This window comes from Fusarium mangiferae (genome assembly GCF_900044065.1).
Source record: "Fusarium mangiferae strain MRC7560 genome assembly, contig: FMAN_scaffold010, whole genome shotgun sequence".
Taxonomy (NCBI): Eukaryota; Fungi; Ascomycota; class Sordariomycetes; order Hypocreales; family Nectriaceae; genus Fusarium; species Fusarium mangiferae.
Window position 1 is genome coordinate 383,450 of NW_024573930.1, and position 16,046 is coordinate 399,495.

Below are 16,046 nucleotides of genomic sequence, written 5' to 3' on the forward strand. Positions count from 1 at the left end.
TTTGGTTAGTTTACGGTTAAGAATATCTTCAGAAAGTCTTCTTGAGGTCCCAGATGAAATCCTCAGCCACCAATAGATATACTATCATCCTAGTCAGAATACAATGCTCTGTTGCCACCTGCTGTGACACTCAAGACCCACCGTTTTCTGATGTTCTGTACCGGAGATTGAGTTGTCATGACCTCTATATCCCCACTCACTTTCAGCTATCATATTGATTTTAGAAGTGCACCGTTTGGCGGTGTCAATCGCTGTTGCTGACCAAAATATGGAATCGCAATGTAAGGTGATATTCATGAACGATAGTCCTGATAACGCTAACAAGTATCGAGACCAAAGCCGTCTCTTCCCTTCAATATAGTAACCATTTAGACAACCTCGCGGGTTTGTACTTGAGTCTGCTGTTCGTCTGCCTTTGAGTCTCCAAAGTGGATCTGCTTCTCGACAGCAGCCACGGTCTTCTCCTTGAGTTCCTCGTCCTCGAAAACTATGACCTGTCAGTACTGTCTTAAAGGGACGAGAGCGAGACAACATACGGAATGCAAGTTCCTCGAGGGTTCGGCCGCTGGTCTCGGGGTAGAGAAGGTAGACGATGCAGAACTCGAAGAAAATCCAACCACAGTAGATGGCAAGGTATCGCCACTTGATAGCATCGAGAGCAATGGAGTTGACGTTGGTGGAGAAGAAACCGGCGAGCTTTCCGAAAATCTGCTGGACACCGATACCACGGCTTCGCATCGAGTAGGGCCAAAGTTCGACCAGGTAGGCTACAAATTGTTAGTTTAGATATGAAAATGGTGACTGATGACTTACTGTACGTGAGAGCGTTGTTTCCGATGGCGTAGGTTGGCGAGTAAGCGAAGTACCAGAACAGAGCGGCAATACCAGCAGCATTATTCTTCTGGCCCTCGGGAACAGCTTGAATTCTCTCAAGAGACACAGTAATACCGATGAAAGCGCACAGCATGAGAGCCGCGGAAAGCATGTACATGTGTCGACGCTTAAAGCGAGTGACAATCAAAGCAATGATTGTAGCATTGAGAAGACTCCAGCAAGCATAGGCGAGGTTGATTCGGGTCTTTGTGTAGTCGTCGGTGAATCCCATCATACCGAAAAGGACACCCGAATAGTAGCTCAGAAGGGTGTTGCCGGAAAGCTGGGTGAAGAGACCGATGAAGATGGTGACAACGAATCGACGACGCATACCGGCGGTGCGAATAACCTCGAACCAGGACTGCTTGGAGGCTTCCATCTCGGCCTTGATGGTCTCTCGGATCTGAACGATTTCGGCCTGGACGAGCTGGGAGCTGGGATCACCTTCGGCATGGTACTTGATGAGGACCTGAGCGGCTTCCTCCTCACGGTCTTTGGACACGAGGAAACGAGGAGACTCGGGGAGGAGGAAGACGGTGGAGATCTGGATCAGTGAGGGGACGATCTGCAGCAGAGAGGGCAGTCGCCATGACCAGTTGTTGGTGATGGGAGTTGTGCCCAGAGCGATAGCAGAAGCGAGAATCTGACCGATGAAGTAGGATGCGTTGAACAGAGAAGTAAGAACGGCACGCTCCTTGGGATATCCCAACTCACCGATGAGAGCAGAACCGGAGATGATACAGAAGAGAATTCCAACTCCGAGAATCATACGGGCGATGATGTACATGGCAACTGAGAACTCGTCAGTAAATCATTCATTGGATGGAACAGAGGTTCCATACCGTGCTGGGCGAATCCCTGGATGATAGCACCGCCGACCATGATGAGAGAACCAAGCATAATGGACCATCTTCGACCGAATCGCTGAGCAAACCAAGGCGCAAATGGGACCGCAAAGATAGAGCCGAGCTGGTAGGAAGAGTTGACAAAGCCGAGCAGACCGGGTTCGATGGCCCACTTGTCTTCCGCGTTCTTTCGTCCGTTACCGAGATCTATAACAACCCGTCAGCTCTGAAACAATTCTTCCTAGATTTTGTAGGTGATTCGTACAGTGGTGGAAGTTCTGAGAGTATTGCAGCGTGTTGATGAGTTGCGAGTCGAAACCAGAAGTCATCTCAACACCCATACAGCAGAAGAACAACCAGACGTACATAAGACGCAGATTGGGCTTCTTGTACCATGGCGTCTTATCCTCCTCGACGAGGCGAGTGACGATGGGGTCCGCGGCGCTACCAACGTTGACCATGTTGGCGAACTGGCTCTTCTAAACTTGTCGAGTGGTTCTATGCAAGGGGCCCGTCTCCAGAGTAGTAGAGGAAACCAAGCTTGAGAGATGGGAAACGAAAAAGAGAATTTCAATGGGGCATTGCAGATCATATTATACATGAGCCTCTCCCCCGCGTGTGCGCGTAGATAAGATAGAGGGACAGAGCAGCTATGAACCTAGCGGTAGCTTAACGGAATTCTCCGTATATAGGCTAATTATGGAGTTTGTCTGGGGAAACGTGGAGTCTCCGCAAAATACTTGGTTTCGACCGCTGTCCATGTTGCATCACGACGTGACATTCCCGTCAGCGGCCGACCACACAGGGACCGACGATTCGCTCGCATGCAGCCCAACCCCGGCCTAGCTCAGGTTGACAGTCCCCCCAGAATTTATCTCCTCTCTATTGTATCCAAACGGATTCTCGAGCCGAGGTGCTGCTCTCGGTCCAACTTTTGCGGTTAAACGGACCGGCTGATGGTGGGCTAGCTTATGCTTAAAGCGCTGATCGTTTTCTATCTTTGTATTAGACATATGCCAGATCTAAAACACCACATGACTGCCTACCGCAAATTTTGCGGGGTCAGACATACGAGCTTGAACGAGCTGCCCTGCCCTAGCTGCCTAGCATTTTGGAGCAGATGGGGTTTGGGTGGGGGACGGTTCTGCAATTTCCCGTCCATTTGAGTGAAGTGATGCTGAGTTATGGAGACAAGGGTTTGGGCCGACTGGCTGAGACTTGAATCATGTCTTTCATGACTAAATTTAATACTGGGCTGATATAAACACGGTAAAGAGCCTCGGCAAGTGAATATAGCCAGCCACTCAGCGTCGTCTATATGTCAGCTCCGTTTCACCTCATCTCACCCACAACCCTCTTCCCCAGACCTTATGGAATAATTCTCGAAGACGAGAACAAGCATAAGCTTCAAAAGAGATGTTAGTTTCATTTTCCATCTAACCTTTTGGAGAAGAGGGTTGCACCGGGATTGTCAATGGCCTCTCCCCCCTGTCTTTCAGCTCATCAACCGTTCACCTGGAACCGGCTTTTCAGGCTAAACACCCGGAGGATGGAGGATCTATTAGGTATTTAAAGCTTGGCAGCCGCTGCAAAAACGAGACGTATAACCCCTGGGAGGGTTGACAGTGAGCCCTCCCAAATGCGTGGGGGAACCTTCCTCGTGTGCGCACGCGGGTATACAGTAGTGTCGCTCTGCCATTTCCGGATGAATCCTTCCAAGCATCCCTCGATTTGAATATGCTTACTTTCAATATGTTCTAGGTTTATTGACAAAGATTCCAATGGCAGCGGGCCGAAAGGGTGACGGTGAACCGCCGGATGGGTCGCCCGAACCAATGGATGGTGAGATAATGTAATAGGGCTCTCATTGCGCGGTCGTCACTGGGCTTGCAAAGATCCCTTCTTCCGTGTGTGATGCATCGATAATGGCAAAAGGAGACAGATTGCATACCAGTTGGGGATAAAGTTGTCGGGTGATGAGCTTGGCAAATGTCGATGAGACAATTAGGAAGAGGCCGAGACTGGGGAATCAGTGATTGAATGGGTAATAAAGGGATCTGCAGTTGTTTAAAAATTCGTTGGCTTGTAGGGTAGCATTTGAAGATCATGTTTTGGTTAAGGCTGATGTTCCGGAGGGTGTGATCAGAGTTGTTGAGCAGGGACATAGATGCACAGTATATAATTATTCAAGGTTTTTCGGCAAGTATACTTAGGGCGTGTGGTCTAGGGGTATGATGTTCGCTTCGCATCTTTGTGCACCTGCGAAAGGTCGAGGGTTCAATTCCCTCCTCGTCCAACTTTTTCATTCATGCTAATTTTAGTTTACATAAGATCTATCTCTCTATATACAGCTTTATACTTTTATTAATATTACCTATTTTATTTCTTTTATTATATATAAGTATATAGGCTAGAATATATATATCTTAAAAGTTAATATAATATAATAAATAATATATTAAGATTTTAATATATTATTTTTTATAAACTATATTATAAATATACTATAAATAATCCGTAATAGACTGGCCTTAAAGATACTTTATATTTAATACCTATAATTAAATACTATTAATATTAATTAGCCTTTTTTAAGTTTACTATTAAGGTTATGCTGTGGATTCCTTTTAATAGATATATTTAAATCCTTCTTAACTGTAATACTTAGTAAACTCCAAACAATAAAATGCTCATAATGCCTGTAATAGGTTTAGAGGTCTATACTCCAGTCTCTGTTTACCCTAATATCTATACACTAGTCAAGATACCTTAGAATCCTATCACAATCAGCTCGACATATCCTATCTGGGTGCAGCATTTCCTTCTCAATGAACCTTAAGAACTTTCCAAGAAAGGTCGGCCCGTTCCTACAATGTATTTCATTTACAAGCTTTGCAATCCACTTTAAGCTTTAGCCTATGGAGATGAAAATCAAATGTAGTGTAAGGTACATACCTGTGATACGCTGGGCTTGAGCCTTGGTATCTGCTTGAACTGTCTGGAGCTAGCAGAGGAATTTGCTTGATCCAATCTTGCTTTCTCTTTTCTTGCAACCCAGGTTTGCTTGACGTGTCCAATCTTCGGATGATCTCGTAGTAGCCTATAAAAAGTCTTCGTACCCTTCATCTCGATATGTCTCTGGAAAAAGTTGTCCTCAATGTCGTTTTCGCCATTCTGGATGTAGTTCCAGTCTCCTGAGAATAAGGCATCTTGCTTTCTTGCTTGACGGAACTCTTCACGTGCTTTATGTTCAAGAAGTATCCAGGTGAAGAGTTCAGAGAAGACGCAGCCAAGTGCCCATATGTCGACTTTCCTAGAGATGATATACCCAATATCATGTTCGGGTGAACGGTATTCTTGCGAGCATCTATACGCAGTAGATCGACTTTTTCTTGTTCGAGATGATTGACTGTGAAACCTGGTGAGACCAAAATCTGCAATTTTGAGAATTCCAAGTGGATGGTTGGCTGTTTCTTGAGAGAAGTATAGAATGTTGGTCGGTTTGATATCAAGGTGTATCCCGAAGTTCTTAACTTGGCTTTTGGAGGCTTCCTCCTCAGCAGACCCAGTAACGATATTGGCTTGGTGGATTTCCCCAAGAGCTTCAACCAAGCCACGGCATTGGGATGTGATCCATTGAACAAAGTCTCTTGGTGGCAATTGCAGAGAAATGAAGAGATCCTTTGACGATTGGTTCATCAAGTCATCCATGCTACCTCCCTCTGCCCAGGGGAACAAAAGCATAAACTGATCTTTTCCCGATATCTCGAAAGCAGAGAGGAGCTCCACTAGATTTGGTCTGGGACAGACCTTGCGAAAAGCGACTAACTCCTTCTGGAAAATACCTCGAGCTTTTTCCTTTACTGGCAGTATAGTCTTTAATGCAAAACCTTTATGTCCTGGCTCCTGGATGTCAGTTTGTTGCGTACATTCGGTCGGTAATCAACTTACGAAAGAATGGTGGTCTTTGTGAATCTTGACCTTCTGAACAAACCCATACCCTCCAGTGACGATGCTGTGCCCAGCAGATTCCCAAGGCATAATTGTATCCGAATCAAACACCAGATACCCATAGGTCTGATTGATACCCTTGTCAAAGAAGGGGATATTCACCCACCACTGTTTGAGGTTGAAGTCGCGTATGGCCTTGATGTCTCGTAGGCTCCTGGTAAGCAGGACGGCACGCTGATCGTCTGGCCGGCGAGATCGTAATTCCGACTCTTCAATGTTCTTTGCGAGCGGCAAGTCTTCGTCAATAAACGTCGCATTTCGGAAGGTTTCGATTAACTCAATGCGGTTTATGAGTGCTAAGATAGCAAATATCTTCTTGGCAGGTTTTCTTCGGTCGCATATATAGGACGTAACTTGCTTAGTCTCTTCCTCGTCGAAGTACCTAGAAAGCTCAGTAAATACAGTTACTTCGGTACAAATTGACTCAAGGGAACCGGCTGGGAGAAACTGCTCTTGCTGACGGATTCCATTTGGCAGCAACGCATATTCGAGACGGTCCTTCATCGTAGCACCTATAGATTCATCAGCTGCTGAGTCCTGTGTCATTGCTACCGCTACGTTCAAGAAACTGATTCCGTGAGTGCGTGGTTTGTTCTGTAGGGGATCCAACCTGTGATCTTATATCGAGACTTCTGGTCTTACAGCAGTGAGGGACTGGTCACAAGAACCCCACGGATTGTTCTATCGCTTAGGAACCATACAATAGCACCTTTGTTTGTCGTGTAACTAGAGGACCACGGATACGTAGGACGCGAACAGCGTGCAACCTCGCTCAGAAAAAAAAGGGCTCACCGGAAGACTTCCACCACCCAAGCATATGAATTTTCTAGGTGGCACACCGCATAAGCAAGCTGTTGCATTTGGTCGCCCAATCATTTGTGTCACCTACTCGTAAGGACCTTACTCACATAATCAAAGACCAGTGGCTTCGTGAGACGAGGGCTGTGACACGAAGGCTGAGAGCAACACTGTTGGTTGGGACAGCGAGGTTCGTGAATATGTTTCCGAAATTTCTGTACCACGCCAAAGTTCCTGATGAGCTATGGTGTCACCTCTCTCATCAGATTGAGCTGCCATTATTCGGTTTCAGTGTAGCCTTATAATCCGCCGTCGGACAAGTTTGGGAACCACCGACTTTGCCCAGAAGCATTGCCACGCAGTCGAAAACTCGGGCTGGTCTACCGAAACCCCTCTGCCAATATGTCATGGATCACAAGAAGGTCGGAGCTCCATACACATGACTGGAGCTTGCTCGAGTTTTCACCACGACCTAGCGAAGCATTCAAAATTTCGAGACCATTTGAGATCCCCCATTCGAACAACTTTTGTTCTCTCACCTCTAGAAACGGACCCAATCAGCATGCAAATGGGCGGTTCCTTGCGAGTGAGGATGACATCCGCCAATGGTTAGATGTGAGCAATCTTTCCTCTATTGTATGATTATTACTGAAATCCTTTGAGAGTATTGACCCCGAGGGTCAGCATGAGGAAGCCTCTTGCATAAATTTGATCATGGCCTCAAAAACCGACTCACTCGACGAGCTCCCGTTCACGCAGACGGGATTCGAGACGATAATGAACAAGCTCAAGGTTCATGGGTCTATTGTGAGGGCTATCAATCGCAATACAAGCTGTGCTTTCGTTACTATTCCGTTTACGTGGAATCTTACGAATGCGGCCATTCCATCTATTAGTGAGTTGTTTTGTCAGACCTTCATAAATGTGATTCTTACTTTTCTCTAGTATACAATTGCCGGACTTCCGCTTCTTGGGATGGGGATATGGCCCTCTCTGTGACATTCTTTCCTGGAACCTTGACAACTAACGCCGTTTGGTATGGATGTGACTTGTCGAAGCGCAAGTTTCACGGAGATCTAATCACAGATTCTGAGCTTATCTGCGGTCAGCTGGAAAACTTTGACGGAGACGTACTGCACCCGATGGTTCTTCCAGTGATCTTCGCAGGATTCGAGAGGGAGAGGCACATTGGTACAGTGAGGAGGTGTCTGACACAATTTGTTCAGCGAATTCATGACCTAGCCTCCCCGAACCTACCAGCATTGCACAATGACGAGAACTCTTCGAACAACAAGGAGAACAAATCCGTATATGGCTTGCCATTGGCAAAGGAAGGATGCTTGGCGTCGTACTTTCGACTGGTATCAAAACTCATTCACTCAAAGGCTGCCAAGACTGTTCCCCCTCCAAAGACAAACTCACGTCAGACAGAAGAAGAGCAAGAGCCTGCCGTCCTTTTGTGGCAAAACATTAGTTTCCTGAGGATTGGGCTCCAGAACTGGCAGACCCAGCTCCGCAAGATGATCGATCAAATTCATCAACTGAATGGTTCTGATTACGGCGTTAAATCTGCAGACGAAGACCTCAAGAACCAGAGCAGATCTCGTTGTCTGCGGGAGGTGGGCGATAGACTGAAGACGAGGATTCAGGACCTCGTTGAGGAATATGACGAGTATATTAGACAATGTACACACATTATGGATGGCCTGACTTTGGCAACACAACTGGTAGGTACTAAAACAGTACCCGCTGAGCTTTTGCTGTGCCGTGCATCGTCACGCAATATGATTCAACCTCTGAAGCTAAACTGAGATAGGAACTGAACAACATTGGCCGTAAAGACGCAAGAACCAACCAGAAAATCTCTCGCGTAAGTCTTGAGGTTGCGCAAATGACTCGCCTTGATGGTAGTCTGATGAAGTCTATTGCAATGCTGGGCATGGTCTTCCTTCCTGCAACCTTTGTCTCTGTAAGCTTGCTGGCACTTTTTCCTTCAAATTCTAACAGCCGCAGACGTTCTTCTCGATGGGATTTTTCCAGTGGACTAGGGAAGACGGGGAACGAACCGAGATATTGTCGCCATATTTCTGGATTTATGTCGTTGTTGCTGTTGGCTTAACTATCTTTACTATGTCCATCTTTTATATCTGTACCTTGAGAGCAACCTTATCCATAGTCGGTGATGATCAAGATCTCGCTTGATTCATTACGGGGAGGAGTTGAGAATAGTGAAATTATCTTTGAGGCAGTAATAAGAGATTATATTTTATATACTACGATGCCAGTTCTTAGCCGCATAATATTAAACATAAAGAATTCTCAATGTTCCTCTAAATTTTATACTACTACAAAGTTTCTCGATCAGTTGCGAGCAAAACACCAAAGCATCGTTGTTCTTCCATCACATCTATGTTGACCTGATGAACCTGATTAATTCGTAAGACAGAGAAAAGTGTATTACCTTCATGACGATCGCCAGCTGTGTCGTCTGAGAATAATTCAGCCACATGCCCAGCACTTAGTATTTCCTACTCTAGCCAACGTATCCAGAGAGAAGGCATCCGTCAGTACGCATTCACATAATTTTATGAAAGTACTCAGAGCGCAAAGTAGCGTTGAAACATTATTCACAGAAGGCACTGGGAGAGCGTTCACAGAGGTGTTTGACAAGTATTCACAGGGAGTTGACATATGTTCAGCGGGAATTGAGAAGTATTCACAGAGGGAATATACAGGTGTTCACAAGGAATGGACATGGATTCAGAGGGAATTGGCATGGATTCACAAAGGATTGGCATTGGTTCAGAATGAATTGGAAAGTATTCAGAGCGCGAAGTAGTGTTCAGACAACATTCACAGAGAGTATTCACGAGCATTCACGATCATTCCAAGGGCATAAAAGCTTTCACGCGAGCAACAATTAACTCAGAGCACCAAGCCAGCAATCTCCCACTACAATACCACAGTCCACAAGAGATCGAGAGTTCCATCGCTGCACTCCTTGTTAAACAAACACCAAGGCTTTTCAAATCACCACCCAGTACCCATCACGATATCATTGTGCAAAACGAAGCTTCTTTCCAGTATGATCCAGCAATTTCTGGCTCTCGAGTACGGAAACAAGAAGAGGCTCAAGCAAAAGCTTGACGATTACTTTGGGAGTGGCAACTATGAGATAGTAGAGGTTTGAAATTCAATCCTTTGCCTACCTTACCAAATACTGACAACTACTAGCGGTCTGGCAACCAATGGCAGATCATGATTCCTAGGAAACTGGACAAGGTTGGTTTTCTTGCCAATCTCTGGATTGAATACTAATCACGTTTCTCAGAATGAAGTCGAAGAAATCCAAGAACACATGAAACAACACTACAAGTCTACGACCTAACGTTGATCTGAAAAGGGAACGGACAAGGCAGTGATTCGCTATCGGAAGTCATGGATTTCAGCGCACACAGATCAGCTCATTACAGGACAGCCATGAAGAACTGCTCTAAATCAATGTCAAGTAGTCCTGATTCAGAGCACAAACGAGCTTTCAGATAGCATAAAGGTTCTACATAATACACAAAGAAACAAAATCCAAACATTCAAGAATTCCAGCCGCAATTGACAACCTAATAATGCATGAAGACTTGAAAATCACTGGGCTTGAAGGCGATAGGCTGAAGGACAAACTCGAATATATATTGCTTCCAAATGAAATCAACCAACATGAGCGGTTTCTCAAATCAGCTCCCTTCACTCCATTTACACCCAAACAACCATCTACTTATTCCAACAAGATCAACCAGACTCAGACACCGAGGCTGAAGCCCAGTGTATCACATGTACGTGAGTCTTGCGTTATTCAATTCGAATTGTGTCTCATTTAACTGCCTCAAGTGGGTTGCAAAACTCGAGCACGAGGATTGTCGCAAGAAAGGACCACCATTACTCACAAGACTTCTAGAATTCATCAAGGACAAGATGCTACATCCAGAGAGGGAAGATAGAGCTGATTGTGAGAGTATTCTCGACTATTTTGATAGTTTTGTAGATAAAAGGTGTACAGAAACTGGGTAATTGACTTATAAAGTATTATCAATTAATCAATACATGTCAACTTTGAGTTTGCCAGTAATAATACCAGTATAAGGTGGAGGAGTTAAATGAAGCTTTTATGCCCATAAAGGAATGTAGATAATAGAGAGATATTATTAAGATAAATTACCTATCCAATAATAATATCAAAATCTAAGCATCGTCGATCCCGTTGTTGCCATCCGCATAAATCTGTTGGTAAGACGCTCGAGCTTTCATCCGGCTCCACCAAGTAAGTAGATTTGTATGAGCCTCTAGAAGGGTAGGCCAAACTCCATCCTGCAGGTAGTGCATATACGGGACATAGAAAATATCCGCCAGTGTCACAGTCTATGCATGTCAGCTGCCTTGCTACAAGAGTCAAATTGCAAACATACTAACCTCGCCAGCCATGAAAGGCTGTGTGTTGAGCTTTTGATCAAGGAGTCTCAGAACTCGTTCAAGTTTCACCTTAAGATCCTTGACGACCTGCTCCTTGGGCTCTTGACTCATGAATTGCCTGCCAGGAGCTGTCAGCTTCTTTTCGTCGCCTCGGCAGGGCTACTTACGATTTAAAGTAGGCTTCGAAGGCCAATGGATTAGCAACAGCATCGAAAGACGTCAATTCGATGGATGCGGCTTCTTCAAACTTGGCCTTTGCAACTTCGCCATCGGGTATGAGTTTGCTGTCCGGTCCGCCATATCGATCCGCGAGATATCGAGCAATAGCGCGCGACTCGGTCAGAACAAGGACTGGATCATGCGAGTGGTCCTGGAGGCACGGGACAGCTCCGAAAGGGTTGATTTCGAGGAATTCTGGCTTCTAACACAGTGGCACAAACTATTAGCGCCTGTTTTTAGAGACAATATCAGCATCACGTACCTGCTGCTCACGTTTGATAATGTCCACCTCATGAATATTGGTGATGTTGAGACCCAACTCAAGAATTACCAATTGCAGTCTTTGAGGGCAAGGGAACCGGCTGTCAGTATAAAGTGTTAATTGAGACATTTTCGTAGTGATGAGATGGGACCAATGAGGCTTTTTGATGGGATAAGTACCTAGAGATTGGTGGCCTGTTGCATCCTTAAGTAGACGAGTTAAGAAAAACCTACTTCAACATAACGCAGTCTGAAAATGGGTCTGTTGAAGGCATCCTCGACGCGTAGACTCATACTCTTCGTAATTGAGGGGTTCTGCCCGCAATTTCAGGCGCCATATACGCGTAGGCAACCAAAAGTCGTCAAAAGTACCGCACCAAGTGTCTCGAGCACACGTAAACCAATAAAAGCCTGAATCAATTACGACTTCAATTATTGGACGTTGGATGCAAGACCTTAGTCGACCTCGGCTTTTATCATCGCAAAGCAATACGATACCAGCGAATGACTCAATCCCTCCCCTGTATAGTCAGCAGGGTACACGGACAGGCTCAATGACATGCGCGAAATGGGTAGCTTTAATGAAAATGGTTTGAAGTATGGGGAAGTTCAAGCTGGTGTTTTACATCGAAAGTACGACTTCAACTGCGTTGTGACGTGCATGGCGATGTCAAAGAGTTCTCAATCATGGTTGGTCACTTGGGCCGGAGCACCTTCGTTCTTGTGCTACACTTTAGTGTCTAGAAATTACTTCTTTAGCTATCGAATTATGGTGAAATAAGTATCCAAAAAGTGGTTCAGGACGAGCTGGCGCGTTATGGGCATCTAGCTGCAAAAGATCAAGTCATTACCGAAGCCATGAAGCCTTATTATGTTACAAAGGATGTATGGAATCTATCAATAACAGAGCAGAAATGAGTTTACAGAAAATAATAAAGCGCCTAGGAGACAGGAAAAAGTCCAAGACCTTAGTCCTAAATCATAATTCTGTTCATGTTGGTAGGGGATAAACTATCCTAAAGTCAGGATAGACCTTCCACAGAGGTCACGTTTTGCCTGCCTAGTCTAGGTTCTCTGGAGTTTTGTGGCTACCTCTTATTTTTCAATTCCCTTGCTCTAACTTTTCTCTTGAGCGTAACATAAATCAGGTTGAGGAATGCGGGTATATGGACATCGAAAGGTAAAGGAAGGGGCTGCAATATGCTACGAATGGGAACAGAAGTGTGAGCAATTTAACTGAGTCCTCTTTGTTGATTTAAGTTCTCAGCCACAAGTCTCAACTGCAAATAACACATTAGATGCATCACGACAATCAAAGGAGTAATCCCAAGTAGGTACCACTGAGTTTGGTATAATACTTTTGAAACTCATTTTCTTAATTAACTTCTCTGAAGTGAATAGCATAAATGCAAGTTAAGTAAATTTCGTTATTCACTGTTCATATATTCAAGTTATCGCTGCTAAGACGTTGGTGCATCACCTAGGTTAATGTATGGGCCATGGGTTGTGTCTTTTCAAAATTTCTCTCCTGGGCTATTCTCCCACATGGATCGGTTGGTGAATACCGACTTACAAGAATACAAGAGCCATCTGTCGCGAGCGAAAAAGAGGAAAATAGGAAGACTTAAGAGAGTAGCTCTTTCCAACATTTACCGTAATTGCGAAGTTACTACAGATCGTTTATCCTTACACGGCCGGGGACGGCGGGTAAACAGCAACACTTGGATGGTGGACTCTCAAGATATTCGTTCAGTGAGTATTCCCAAACTGAAGCCAAGCGTATCTCAGGTATGTTTATTCAAAGTTTTGCTAGGGCGAATCAACTAACATGTGAGATGAGTGGATTGCAAAGCTCATCTCGCAGGTACAGAACGAGACGATGCCAGGTGTCGTTGTGAAATTTCTGGCCTTTGTTGAAGAGGAAATGATGCAGCCTGAGAGGGTCCAGAGAGCTGACTGTCCACGGGTCCTTGAATTCTTCCATGAGTATATGGATAAAGTAGTTCAGAGCAAAGAGCCTTCATCATAAAGCAACGATGTGTTTAAGGTCTAAAGAGACACGCCAGATTTGTTTTTACTCTGTTCCATAGCATCCTACCAGCCTATCTAGTGATTTAGGGCAGAGAGAGGTGATGACATAAACTGAGGGATGAACTTGGGCATTACTAATAAAGCATTGAGTCTTCAAGCTGAGAGAAGAAAGTGAAGGCCTATCATAATCATTAGTGCAAGCCACGTCGACACATCCGAATAATACTTACCGACGAGTCAAGATCCAACCAGTCAGTCGGCTGCCACTGACTCAATGGATTCATAATAGACTGCAACCCCGAACTCGTTTCATCCTGATCGTCAAACATGGAACCCAACTCATCTATACTCGTGCCCGACTCATGTTCACTCGAGATGAGTGACTCTTGCTGACATTGAATCGTCTGCGATGGCCTAGTAGCATGCTGTGGTCCTTGTCTTGCTTCTTGTCGTAGTTCCTCAATGATGATGCTGTATCTTCGACTAGCGGACTCAGCAGCAATAGTTCGTGCCAGGTGGTTCTGACATTTCTCTGCAAGGTCGAACAGCAGTGCATTACCAGGATCAGCGGTTGTGTTGCTCCTTTGTTGAATATCCCATACGTACACCACTGCTAGTGCGCAGAAGGTTACATAAGGCATCCACCATAAGGCATGAAATAAGACTGATTTCTCTGAAAACATGCCGTCGACGATTTCTAGTGCAAGCTTGGCTGCGCTTATACACTGCGTCACGCATGCTTGTAGGGCAGGACTGCAATCTTCTGAATGGTCAAGAAGGAATGGTCGTGTCGTATGCATTACAGCGTGGCAGTACGCGAGCTTTAGAGCAGTGGCCTGCCGAGAAAATATCGGTATCAAGCTCGAAGGACGAACGGTACCGAGGTGCGGAGGAAGAGCTTGACGCCATTCGTGGAGTTGTTGGATGAAGCCTTGGGCTGCGGCAAGGCGTTCTTCGGGTGGCATCTTTTTAAGTGAATACACTTGCCGTGATACATTTTCGATGATTATTGCGATCCTGATAGGTTATGAGTAACGCTAGACGTATCCTGTTGTGGGATTGCCTTACCTCGCGTGAAAAATTAATGAGTCAACATGGCAGTCCATGGCGGGCTCCAGTGGTGACGGTCCTTCCGGTGTCATGTCCTCATCGTTGACACTGTCAGGGAGCTCCTGGTCGACATCGTTATCATGATAAAACCGAGGTCTGCCAAAAACAACAGCTAGGTATTTATCAATGGTATACAGAACCCAGAACGTTCTCTTCCGACACTCAGATATGATGTAGTCAGTAGGCTGTCGACCTCCATTCCGATATTGCGTCGACTTCCGATGCAGACCAAGCGCCGTGACGATGGGCACAGTGTTTCCAAAGACATACCAGGCTTGGTTCATCCGAGATGTTTGCAAGAGATAGAGAACCTGTAAAACTCGCGCCTGGGCTGATTCGAGTCGAGGTAGGCCAGTCTCTTGGGCAGTGAGCTCAGATGCTTGGAGGAAGTACTGCTCGCTCTGCTGTGACATTATAGACACGCCGCCTGGCAGTGAGGCCTGTTCCGAGATTCTGTGCTGTCTAAAACTCGCAATAGCGAGAATATTGACCACTATCGCGGCTTTTGCATGACCAATGCCTGTGTCTAACGGCTGTCCGTTATGAACATTGTTGATGACAGCTTCGAACCATACCTGACAGTATTGTATGTTCAGAACACGGTATGTAACAACGCAGTTCTCGAAATAGTAGTTGAACAGCTCAAAGGCTTCTGGCTGATTGACAAACATCAAGCTCGAGTCACCCCTTAAAGTAAAGGGTTTATCACCCGCAGACATAAGAGGCTGTAGGTTTTCCGCACCTGTCAAGACTCCAGACCTCGACTCCGTTTGCTGCGTCTGCTGCGCCAATCTCTTCCACGCACGATGCACAAAAGTCAGATTCGACGTGGGGTCGAAGAACTGACCCTCAATCTCTGCAGTCTCAAGGCCAGAGTCTCCCTGTGACGTGGATCTTGAGCTCGTTTGTTCGGGATTGGTATCAGGAGGAGCAGAACTCATAGATCCTCGCTGTGGTCCGACGGTAGGCGGCGTCGGTGGCCTTCCTCTTCGATAAAGCGAGTCATATTGACAGTCCAGCCGTCTTTTCACACAACCCTCGCAGGGGAGAGTTCCAGAGCATTTGAGCTTCTTGAGTTTACAGTGATCACAGGCTCGGCTAACCTACTTCCTGTAAGAAAAAGTACATAAATCCGTTTTGGGCAAAACAACTCACCTTGGAGGCTTTCCGACGGTTCTCGGACTCGCGGGTAGTGTCTGGCGATAGAGGCAGAACACGTTTTGACCGATTGACTGGATTTGTGGCCGTTGATGCTTCGGACAATGGTGTTGTTGTTACTGGGGTGGTCATTTTGGTGGGTTTCCGAGGTTGAAGGGGGAGGAATCCGAGATGTGGAGGAGGAGAGTGCGGGGAGCTCGGATATTATAGAGCATGGGTGAGCTAGTTGCCCCGGATTTTCTATGACCCCAGGCTCTGACTAACCTAAGGCTACTA

At 45.7% G+C, this 16,046-nt stretch overlaps 7 protein-coding genes and 1 non-coding gene across 8 annotated transcripts; 4 read left to right on the plus strand and 4 right to left on the minus strand.

The window, feature by feature from the left end:
• Nucleotides 1-368: 368 nt before the first annotated feature.
• On the minus strand, nucleotides 369-2,179 carry FMAN_02216 (uncharacterized protein; the record flags this gene model as incomplete). The annotated part of the gene is made up of 5 exons (XM_041835545.1): nucleotides 369-487; nucleotides 537-767; nucleotides 814-1,665; nucleotides 1,716-1,925; nucleotides 1,984-2,179. The coding sequence occupies 5 exons, from the start codon at nucleotides 2,177-2,179 to the stop codon at nucleotides 369-371; spliced, it is 1,608 nt and encodes a 535-aa protein (XP_041685698.1).
• Nucleotides 2,180-3,930: 1,751 nt separating this feature from the next.
• On the plus strand, nucleotides 3,931-4,014 carry tRNA. Its single transcript is given in 2 exon segments — nucleotides 3,931-3,966; nucleotides 3,979-4,014. It is a non-coding gene; the product is annotated as a tRNA-Ala (tRNA).
• Nucleotides 4,015-4,473: 459 nt separating this feature from the next.
• Nucleotides 4,474-6,233, minus strand: FMAN_02217 (uncharacterized protein; the record flags this gene model as incomplete). The annotated part of the gene is made up of 3 exons (XM_041835546.1): nucleotides 4,474-4,620; nucleotides 4,674-5,621; nucleotides 5,670-6,233. 3 exons carry the CDS (start codon nucleotides 6,231-6,233, stop codon nucleotides 4,474-4,476), a joined length of 1,659 nt encoding a protein of 552 aa, XP_041685699.1.
• A 696-nt stretch (nucleotides 6,234-6,929) lies between these two features.
• Nucleotides 6,930-8,729, plus strand: FMAN_02218 (uncharacterized protein; the record flags this gene model as incomplete). The annotated part of the gene is made up of 5 exons (XM_041835547.1): nucleotides 6,930-7,142; nucleotides 7,191-7,422; nucleotides 7,473-8,254; nucleotides 8,344-8,496; nucleotides 8,541-8,729. The coding sequence occupies 5 exons, from the start codon at nucleotides 6,930-6,932 to the stop codon at nucleotides 8,727-8,729; spliced, it is 1,569 nt and encodes a 522-aa protein (XP_041685700.1).
• Nucleotides 8,730-9,612: 883 nt separating this feature from the next.
• FMAN_02219 (uncharacterized protein) lies at nucleotides 9,613-9,915 on the plus strand (the record flags this gene model as incomplete). Its single annotated transcript, XM_041835548.1, has 3 exons — nucleotides 9,613-9,711; nucleotides 9,762-9,809; nucleotides 9,859-9,915. The coding sequence occupies 3 exons, from the start codon at nucleotides 9,613-9,615 to the stop codon at nucleotides 9,913-9,915; spliced, it is 204 nt and encodes a 67-aa protein (XP_041685701.1).
• Nucleotides 9,916-10,763: 848 nt separating this feature from the next.
• FMAN_02220 (related to glutathione S-transferase PM239X14) lies at nucleotides 10,764-11,601 on the minus strand (the record flags this gene model as incomplete). The annotated part of the gene is made up of 4 exons (XM_041835549.1): nucleotides 10,764-10,940; nucleotides 10,992-11,109; nucleotides 11,159-11,412; nucleotides 11,473-11,601. The coding sequence occupies 4 exons, from the start codon at nucleotides 11,599-11,601 to the stop codon at nucleotides 10,764-10,766; spliced, it is 678 nt and encodes a 225-aa protein (XP_041685702.1).
• A 1,415-nt stretch (nucleotides 11,602-13,016) lies between these two features.
• Nucleotides 13,017-13,500, plus strand: FMAN_02221 (uncharacterized protein; the record flags this gene model as incomplete). The annotated part of the gene is made up of 2 exons (XM_041835550.1): nucleotides 13,017-13,259; nucleotides 13,312-13,500. 2 exons carry the CDS (start codon nucleotides 13,017-13,019, stop codon nucleotides 13,498-13,500), a joined length of 432 nt encoding a protein of 143 aa, XP_041685703.1.
• Nucleotides 13,501-13,636: 136 nt separating this feature from the next.
• On the minus strand, nucleotides 13,637-15,902 carry FMAN_02222 (uncharacterized protein; the record flags this gene model as incomplete). Its single annotated transcript, XM_041835551.1, has 4 exons — nucleotides 13,637-13,681; nucleotides 13,733-14,519; nucleotides 14,571-15,715; nucleotides 15,768-15,902. The coding sequence occupies 4 exons, from the start codon at nucleotides 15,900-15,902 to the stop codon at nucleotides 13,637-13,639; spliced, it is 2,112 nt and encodes a 703-aa protein (XP_041685704.1).
• Nucleotides 15,903-16,046: the final 144 nt, after the last annotated feature.